The sequence below is a fragment of the Syngnathus typhle genome, linkage group LG5, assembly GCF_033458585.1.
Source record: "Syngnathus typhle isolate RoL2023-S1 ecotype Sweden linkage group LG5, RoL_Styp_1.0, whole genome shotgun sequence".
NCBI classification, from domain to species: domain Eukaryota; kingdom Metazoa; phylum Chordata; class Actinopteri; order Syngnathiformes; family Syngnathidae; genus Syngnathus; species Syngnathus typhle.
In genome coordinates, this window is record NC_083742.1 from 18,475,697 (window position 1) to 18,485,274 (window position 9,578).

Below are 9,578 nucleotides of genomic sequence, written 5' to 3' on the forward strand. Positions count from 1 at the left end.
AGCCACTTTCACGTTCCGCAGGAGCTAAAACTTTTCACGCAGGTGCGCTTAACGAGGGAACCACACGGACACTCCTTTAGGTACACCGCCATTCTCAAGTGTACCTAACAACGTGCACTTAACGAGCGAATCACACTTATTCCAAAGATTCAGTTCACTTAAACGAACTGTAATGCACATCACTAGCGTGTGCGTATGTTCCCTGCGCTCTTCACTGTAGAGCGAATACCCATTATTTGAGAAGCACTGCGCTAAATCAAGTGAGTGGGGGAAACCTCTTCACGAGTCGAGTCTATTCGGAATGCTTATAATCTCTTATTGATCGAGACCTACCGATGCATTGGTCCAGTTTTGCCGCTCGGCCCGACAAAGGCACTTGAGGCCATAAGTAATTTTCGTGCGCTAAGAGGACTTTGGAAGTATTTGCTGTTTGCAGCAAGGACACAGCGGCAAGGCGAGCTAAATTGATCTTAATCAATAGTAGTTTACACAAGGACACATATCTCAACTGGAGTGGTAATGGTCTTATTGAGGTATTAAAGACATGAACAAGGGCGGTGGAAATCACAATGGTGCTACTTGAATGCAGTTGTGCACTCTTATCTGTAATACATTTCAACAAATCAGTTTTTTTTTTTTCATTTTCCAATATTTGTCAAGTGTGAAGGATGAACAGATGCACAAAGAAAAGAACATAATTTATTGAAGGAGAAATTCCAATGCTGAAATAAATACATACGGGAGCAACATCAGTACATTACTTTATGAATCCATGAAATGGAATAAAAGCTAAATTTTTAGCGGCACTGGACAGAAGAAAAGCGACGCCTGAAATTATCCCAGCTACTTCCCAACCGAACAGGCCGCGCAAAAAGAAAAAGATGAAATTGAATTGTCGTAACATGTACAAAAGTGATTCAAGTCAATATGTTTACAGGCCTAGACGTCTTTAATAAATACAACAAAAAGATCAGTAAAACAGTCATTAGGACATCAAATTGCGACCGCATTAAGTTTGTAGCAGAATGACTAAAAGGAAGTGTGGAGAGGTTCAAAAGAAAAACGAATCACATCCAATTCAGGCAGGCTTGATACATTCGTTGTTTCCCCATTTGTCAAAGTCAAAATATGTTCAGTTGTCTCCCGTGGGAAAAGTGAACGTTCCACGAAACAAAGGTAGCGAAGGACACAAAGACATTGTGCCCTGTTTTTTCGAAAGCTTTGGACATCTGTATTAGCTTTGTCAAGAAATACACTTCGGTCTTGATTTGTGCATACAAAAACACACACACACACACACAATTCTTCATGAACTGTAAGGCCCTTAAGGTGGAGATGTGGTTTGAGACAGGCATGGGAACACTTGGCACCAATCAACTTGATTTGTTAGAAAAACTCAAACAGGGGAGGAAAAAAAAAAGTGATTAGAGTTAGCAAAACAATCAAGGGAAGAAAAACATAAAAGGCATTTTCGCATCAACAACAGTAGGCGACACATCTTGCCCTCCTCCGTGCATGCAAACAGCTCATCTGAGCACGGCCCCTCCCCTTCTGAAAACAGTTTGAAAACTGCTTGAAAAGAGCTCCGCGCTTGTTTCAAAATGGCTCAGTTTCATATTTATTAAAAAAAAAACAAGAGGTCACGTTGCCTCTTTCAACATCTTCTGGAACGTCTTCAACGTCTTGAACTTCTTTTGGACACGTTCAAGCGATCGAATGCCGGCCGATTGGCTCCTCCGTCATACGCCGTCGCTTTAAGACTCTTTCAAACACTTTTGGACAGAGCAGCTCAGCTCAGTGTCTCTTTAGGTGCGTGTCTTGCACCCAACAAGTTCGCCGCCATAACTCAGTCAAAAAAACAAAAATACTTCCTTGTAATTAACTGTAGGAGAGTGTGAAAAAAAATAAAAAAGAATAAATGTCCAGCATGATATACAGTCTTTAACCACCGTTGTTACTTTGTCAGTCACGTGTTTGTGATCGTTACGAAATGTAAGGAATCTTGTAATGTGAATAAAAAGGAGTGAATGGAAAAACCACACAGTTGTCATCTGCGGAGGAAGCACTGGGAGTCAAACCGATAGTTCCGATGATATGGCGAGTCAGTGCGGCGGGGGGGGGGTCATGTTTTACGCCGCCATTAGATACTGATGGTAGAAGAGGCCAAAGAGGGAGGTGGAGAACAGGCAGGCAGCGATCCACCACGTGAAGAAAGAGAAGAGGCCCCGGAAAAGTAAAGGGCTGAAGACGGTCTTCAGTCCCCCCAGGGCTACGGAGAGTTGGGCGACGGAGGACCGCGCTCCCGCCTCCGCCACCGGGGGCGCTATTGTTGCTTCCCATGATGCAGAGTCCATCTGATGGGTGCAAGGCAGCTCTTCTTCAACATGGAATCCCCATGAGTGTCCACCTGACAACAAGCGACATATTACATCAAAGCGGGCTCACGAGGACCCGATTATGGCATTTCAATTTATTTCAATGAAAAATATTGATTTAATATACAGGTCAAAGTTTTCCTTTGTATTTGTGTGCATGATAATCAAAAATAATCAAAAATGAAGACTTTTTTTTTTTTTTTCTCTCCTGTGCTTGTTCCATCACGCTAAGCAGCAGCACAATCACTCAACAAATTTTGGATTTCCACACCTGTCAGCGTTCACACGTTTGCTTTCATCACACTATCAAATTGTCTCCAAAGAACAAAAGAGATGGGTGTCTGGCGTCAGGGTGATTTGAAAATGGCTTTTCTTTGGAATTTTTTCAGGTCCTCTATTCAAGTCTGTGGAGTTATTAGGACGGTCGTCGAGAAGGCTCACCTAAGGTTTTTAGCAGCAAAGTCGTGTGCAGCAACATCACCAGCGGTGTCACATACTGTAGTGCGATTACACATAAGTAGTAAAAAACACGTGCAACCTGAGGAACAAAGACAAAAAAAAAAGAGCGAGAGAGGGGGGGGGGTGATGAAAACAAGTTTGCCAACGCTGCTTTTGGGACTCAGATGACGCCAATCACCATCTTCTGCAGGTCGACGGTACTTATTCGCCCCGCCTCCTTCTTCATCCGCTCCACCGCCTTCTGCGCCAGGTTGAGGTAGGCCTGCAAATGATGCCTCATCATGGCCAGCCGCAGCGCGCACATCAGTATGATGGCCCATAACCGCAGCGTGTCGTACGTCTGCTCAGCCATCCTGGCACGGAGACACGGAGCAGCGCTGAGTCAACGAGACAACAACGAGACGAGCTGTTCCGTTCCGATCTGGTTCACTCACAAAGGCGAGCTGTCCTTTCCCAGGGTGGGGTTCATGATGTAGTCCTTGGTGATGGGCTTCACCCAAAGCAGGACCATGATGAGCGGCGACAGGAAATTGATATGAAGCAAAGTTCTGAAGTGAGCAGGAGAGTCAAAGGTTAATATGTGCGTAGAATATTGGGAAGAAGAAAAAAAACTGCTGAAAGCTACATAATGAAATGCTGTGCCTCACTGCGTAAATTTGGCAGTGGTCACATTGAGGGCGTCGAGGTGCATCTGGGCCAATCGCAGACCTGGGAAGGTTAAAAAGGCTCCGATCAGAGCGCAGAGGAAGGCGAGGATTAGCTTGAAGGTAAGTTTTGAAATGGGACCCCTGGAAAGTGGAGAAATTGTGGAGTCAGGAAGACTTTGTCAAGGCAATAAACATGAGTTCAAGCAAACTTACTGCGACTCCAAGCCTTGGTGTTCCAGGAACTGCAGTGCGCTATCAGAGAAGTTGGCAAAACCTCGGAGAGAAGACAAAAAGACAGTTCAGTTTGAGGACGACAGAAAGTTGAGGCTTGAGGACGGAGCAGTATTCACCGGTTTCCAGACCAAATTCCAGGTAGTTCTCCGTAACGATGAGAATGGCCATGGCTTTGACGAAGAAGAAGAAGCCGAATGTTATGCAGAGGGAGCGCTCGCCTCCTTCCTCCAGCTTAAAGTAGTGAGTTGTCAGAGAGAAGAGAATCTTGCTGGAAGGGAAACAGTCAAGGAAAGAGTTTGAAGGGATCGAAGAATACAGAGATGAGGAGGGTCAGAGATCCCTGGCCCCCCGTGGCCACCATGTAGCGCCGCCCCTGACTGACAGTAATTAAAAAAAAAAAGGTTTTTGGGGAACAAAACAAAAACATCCACTGTTTCTTGTTTTTTTCATTTATTTATTATAAATTTTATTATAATATATTATTTAGTTTTATTATAATTAATTTATTTATACAGGCTTGAGGTCTAATAATAATAATAAATAAAAGGTATGAAAGCGTACTCTGGTTTATCCTTTTTTTTTTTTAACATCACAAAAGCTTTGCATTTAAACAAGATCGTACAGCCAACAACGTATTTTGATACATCTCGCTCGAATATTTCTCTTTGCAGACGAGTGTATCTATCGACTTCAGACACCAAAGTGATCTTATAAAAGTGCTTTAGGAGCCCACGGCAGTTAGGCCAAGGCTAACGGCACCGTATTGGCGGCCGCGGGTCGCGACCGTCTTCAACGTTGTCATCGCAAATGAAACGGGCAAACTGAAAATCAAGTGCTCCATTAGCACATATATTGAAGAAACGCGCTCCCTCATCTTCACAGTCCCGTGTCACCCGCTCCTTGCTCTATTCCTTCCCACCGAGCACGTCGGGTGCCGGCGCTGGGAAATTTAGGTCTCCAATCTCGGACGTAGCCGGGGAAATGACACACCATCTGACCGCGGCGAGCCGAGGTTGACCAGGAGCGCTGGGAAAGATTGATTCCTGTGCTTGGCGGCACGGATAATGCATATTATTAGGCCATCATTCAGCGTAGCAAAATAGCGGGAGAGCTGCGGACCATAAAGGTGCCGCTGGCAGTTGGGCCGAGCGAGAAGGAGATCCCCCGCATCATTTCCGAGACTCCGCTGCCGCTCGGGTCGACATAATCACGCTGGATTGATTCGACCTCTCTTACAGACAAAGGCGATTGAAAAAGAGAGTTGTGTCCATTTGCTTAAACAGTCGCGTTCCTTTGAGAACAAAACATTTTTGGTCGCACGGTAACGACACATTTGCTTTACGTTATGAAGGGGAGAGGAATCAACCCCGAGTTTCTCGTTTGGAAATTCGTCCCATGCTTCGTCGGCGAATTGATGAAGTCGCGCTGCTATGACATCACACTTTTTACGAAGCCTTTGTAGCCGTTTATTGTCTCGTAACACATTTAAGCGGTTTTAGGAGAGGCGTTTAGTTCTTCCTGACACCCGACGACTAATCGAGACACTGTCCGTTAGCCAAAGAGCAGCGTTTTGAGGAAACAATATTTTTCTCGTGGCTCTGGCAGGGACAGCGTCCGTCTGATATTAAAAGGTTATTTTGTTCAGCGCTGTGACAGGACCGTCACGATAGTTGTTTCTATTTACAGCCGCTCGCCGTCTGAGAGGCAACGAGAGGGATTTGTAGCGGCTGCTTTTGAAAAAAAAAAAAAAAAAAAGATCTTCTGGTGTCATTTCGAAAGCCCGGCGACACAAAGCAGATGCTTTCAAAATGTTCTTTGCTTTCCAGATGACTCACAAAGTAGCGTCTATGTGATTCGAATACACCGTCGCTCCAGAGGCCGTTTGACGAGACGATTGAAGGATACACCACAAAGGCGAGCACGAGCATGGACCAGACAACACTGATGTTCATCTCTCCTGAGGGTTGAGCCACACTGTAGTAGAGCTCCGTTATTAGATAGACCACAGTCGCCGCTACCGTGAAATCAACCAGCCACTGGAACTCGGGGAAGTAGTGCAATGCTGAGGGCGCAGGAAAAAGACATTTAGAAGGCACATCCAAAGCTAAAAAGAAAAAAAAGAAGCTGTTTGTACCTAACGTGTCGACCTCAGTGATGTATTTTGTCTCGAGTTGAAGATCGATGTCCTTGGGTACCGTTAGCGGCTTGCTGTCTATGTGACCATTGTACTTCCTGAAGAGCAACAAAAAAAAAATGAGTCAAATTGAATTCTACATTCATTATTTTTTTTTTGAGTCATACTTAAAAGCGGAGCGCATGAGTACTTTTCTTTGAAAGTGCGGTTTATCGGCAAAGGCAGAACTAAAGCACTCGCAGCAGGTAAGGGCGAGCTAGCCTTTGAGCGTCAACGACTATCTGATGGGCCTCCTCGGTTCCGCCCTGTGTTTGTTCAGCCCAGTGTGGGCACTACATTCACAGGACAATGCCACTGTAAGAGTCCTGGGCCAAAACACACCCGAGTCACATTTCTTTCCCGAGGTACCTGACAGCCCCCCCAAAAAAGAGGGGCTCAGCTTCACCCCACCGAGGGAGTCGGCGAGCCGACAATGGAAAAGGGGGCGGCTGGCAAAAAAAAAAAAAAAAAGACAGTGGCCCATCTTTTTCTTTTGGGGGGGATTACTGAACATGAGGTGCCGCCGAACACCGACCTGCCTCATACAGGGTGAGAGAAAAGGAATATTGTGGAAGCCAGCGCCCGCCCTTTGAGGATTAACTTCCAGTGGTGACTTCAATTTAAACCCCTATTAAGAAATAAAGCACTAAATTCATGTGGGCCACCGATGCTTTTGACACCCGCCCGATGACGACAAAATTGTCTTTTGGCAAATTTGGGGGGGAATTCCGAGTTGCCTCTGAAATGATCACTGTCACAACTGAAAGCCTCCTTCGACAATTTCGGATCGGAACCAAAAACAGGTTTGTCTCTTGACTCCAAACATCTCATTCCAAGCCCAACTATGGCATCTTCTCTTCCACCGAGTAGCATCTTTCCAGCATGGGCACACTTACCTGTCTTTCCTCTTCTGTCCCTTCTGCTTCCCCGCAAGGTTCCTCAACTCATCTTCCGTAGGGTGCTGATACCACCGCAGACTAGCGAGAAAAAACATTTTCAAACGCAAGAAAAGACATTCAACAAAGCGGCGCGATAGGGCAAATTACCTCCCGCTGCAAAGTAGCCATCTTGCAAAGGAATAATGAGGTATGATTTTTTGTATCACACTGGCCATTACCATGGTAACCACCAGCTGCACACCGATCACACCCTGTGAAAACAAAATGCTTTAAGTGGCAGTGAAACGGAACAAACATTCCACCTAAAGTAGGTGGAGTGAGTCGTGGTTTTGGTAGCATAGCATAGCGTAGCTGCATATTATTCTGTCGACTGGCAAAACATTAGACTGCACGGGCTTGATGACGATCTCAAAACGTGATTTTTTGCCCAACTGTTTTATTTCTATTGGATTCGGAAAAAAAATGTCAGCCAACTAAAGCATGGAAGAGAACGAAAAGCTGGCAACACAAGCAGCTCAATATCAAAGATCAATATTCACTTAGTACTTAGGGGCTCAATCATCACCATCAAGCTGAGCTTTAATCCAATCGCTGTTAGTGAGCTCGGCAAATTGACTCAACCCTTCAGATACCACAATCGCTTTTCACACAGGGAAGCAATGAATGAAAACCTTTAAATCACCTTTAAAAAAAAAATACTGGTTAATGCTTACAGCTACTCAACTGACACAGTTCTTCGGAAAAAAGTTTAAAAATAGTTTATAAAACTGCTGTTGTACTTCCAAATATAACCCCACAAAATATATTTTAATGGGAATTACAGACTGGAGCAACACACAAGACCTACATATGGAATTGGTCACAGGGCTCACGCACACTTCACCTGGTCTAAGCTCCAAAACCATATGTCAATACTTCTTCTCAAGTCAACCAGAGAGGAGAGAGTGCCAATAACGTGGCAATTATCTTTCCTCAGAGGGGACTGATGGCCAAACAGAAGACCCCCTAACCTCACATCATCCCAGTGTGTGCTATGTGGGTCAAAAGCCCACCACCTCAGGTTGCTTGGATGGACGCAGATATGGTCATAGGGAACCTGCAAGGATCTCTCGCACCTCGAGGAAATTGAGCCAGCATGCTTTCTCTTATCTTGCCCGTACTGCTTGACCCCCTTCCTCACCAGACAACCAATTGAAATCTGTAGGGGGTGGGCGGGGGAAGGTGTTCTACCCAAGAAGCTCGGCTCCCAACCTTATTATTATTTTTTAATTTGTGTGTTCAAGCCCTTCTCTCACTGTAAAACTGAACAAACAATTTAAAGGCCATTATGGAATATTTGTATGGCAAATTGGTTACGTTAGTCAGTAGGGGCTTCAAACAAGGTGAGCTGCTTTTGAGTTTGGATGGATGAATAAATGAAGTCGTCAACAGTTTGGGACCTGGTGGCATTTGTGTTTGTTTACGTCTCCGTGTGCCACATACACAAAGTCTAACGTGTGCAATCTTATTCAGCTTTTGGATGAATATTTCTGACATGACAGGTGAACACAATTTGACCTCTAAACTTTTGAATTCACAGAATGAGTGCACGACCTGATGAACAACAAAAATTACAAGTCAAATTCCAGATTCTAATACAATTAAACTCTTAGCTGGCTTTTAAATGGCCTTTCAAAGTGTCAGACCACCGTTTGGATCTTCTGAGGTTGTGCAAAAAGCACTGAAACATTCAAATGAAGTTGCTTTTCAGTTACTTGCCGTATAATGCTGACTCTGACTCTGATAATGCATTTAACACCTCACACGAAAAAATCTTAACACACATTTCACCATAGTCACTCTAAGGGCATCCAGGGGTCAAATAAGATGCTTCAGGTGTATGCAGACACCTTAGCTGCCCTAAAACACTCACAGTAACCAAGTCAGACTACTTAAATTGCACAATATCGTCCAAAATAAAACACCAGGAAGAAAGCAAGTTTAGAAGCCAAACCTAAAGGCTATTTAAAATGTTTACACCAGCGTAAAAGAATGAAATCGTGATCAGGTGCACCTCAGAGCTAGCTACCGGTTAGCTGAGCAAGAAGCTACACCTGTAGCACTGCTGCAAAATGGATTGAATGGGATCACTATTCAAGACAGTCAGGACAAATGCGTCCGATGACAACTAAATCATCTTTAAATGAAGCAAATAGAAGAAAAGATGAGCAGTACAGGACATAGCTCGCTCGCTGTCTGTCACACTTACCATGTTGATGCAGTGCAGCTGAAACAGGCTGCTCAACGCCGACAACACAGAGCACTCCGAATCGGAGATGACACGGCGAGGAGCACATAAGCCCTTCTTGCGACGTTTAAGTACAAAATGAATGAGTTATTTTCGATAAGGTTGCACCGCGTCCACCAGAGCGGTTTACATCGTCAAAATGTTTGCAGCGCCGCCACCAAGTATTTTCAACAGTAGTAGAGGTCACGGTGAAACTCCGGGTAAGCAGGTGTCTAAAGATATGCCTGAACGTTTATTGTAGAAAACCCGGCCGAATTTATTCTTATATACAGTTATTCTATATGGAATCTTATAATATTTTGATAAAATATTGATAATATTTTTTTTGTTAATCCAAATACACCTCAAGGATTGATTGCAATGTAAATATTTGAACAGGCTTTAACCGTAGCGCTATGTAGGGTTTAAGGACCAAGCAGACAGGAGTGTTTTTTTTTTCTTTATTGACAAGCATGTCCTGTCAAATGGTATGTACAGTACGAGAGAGAGACAGAGATGGAGAGA

General features: G+C 44.4%; 1 protein-coding gene across 1 annotated transcript; it reads right to left on the reverse strand.

The window, feature by feature from the left end:
• Positions 1-679: 679 nt before the first annotated feature.
• On the reverse strand, positions 680-9,266 carry tmem161b (transmembrane protein 161B). The gene is made up of 12 exons (XM_061279329.1): positions 9,036-9,266; positions 6,935-7,038; positions 6,785-6,865; positions 5,850-5,947; positions 5,621-5,777; positions 3,832-3,983; positions 3,695-3,755; positions 3,482-3,622; positions 3,269-3,382; positions 3,013-3,187; positions 2,817-2,913; positions 680-2,407 (listed from the first exon to the last, which is right to left on the reverse strand). The coding sequence occupies exons 1-12, from the start codon at positions 9,036-9,038 to the stop codon at positions 2,130-2,132; spliced, it is 1,461 nt and encodes a 486-aa protein (XP_061135313.1). The 5' UTR covers positions 9,039-9,266; the 3' UTR covers positions 680-2,129.
• Positions 9,267-9,578: the final 312 nt, after the last annotated feature.

What these genes read in the sequence shown, in the direction of transcription:
- tmem161b (XM_061279329.1), bottom strand. An exon ending in GGAATTTGGTCTGGAAACCG is followed by an intron (nt 3,756 to 3,831) that starts GTGAATACTGCT and finishes CTTCTCTCCGAG; the next exon opens with GTTTTGCCAACTTCTCTGAT. An exon ending in ACCACTGCCAAATTTACGCA is followed by an intron (nt 3,383 to 3,481) that starts GTGAGGCACAGC and finishes TGCTCACTTCAG; the next exon opens with AACTTTGCTTCATATCAATT.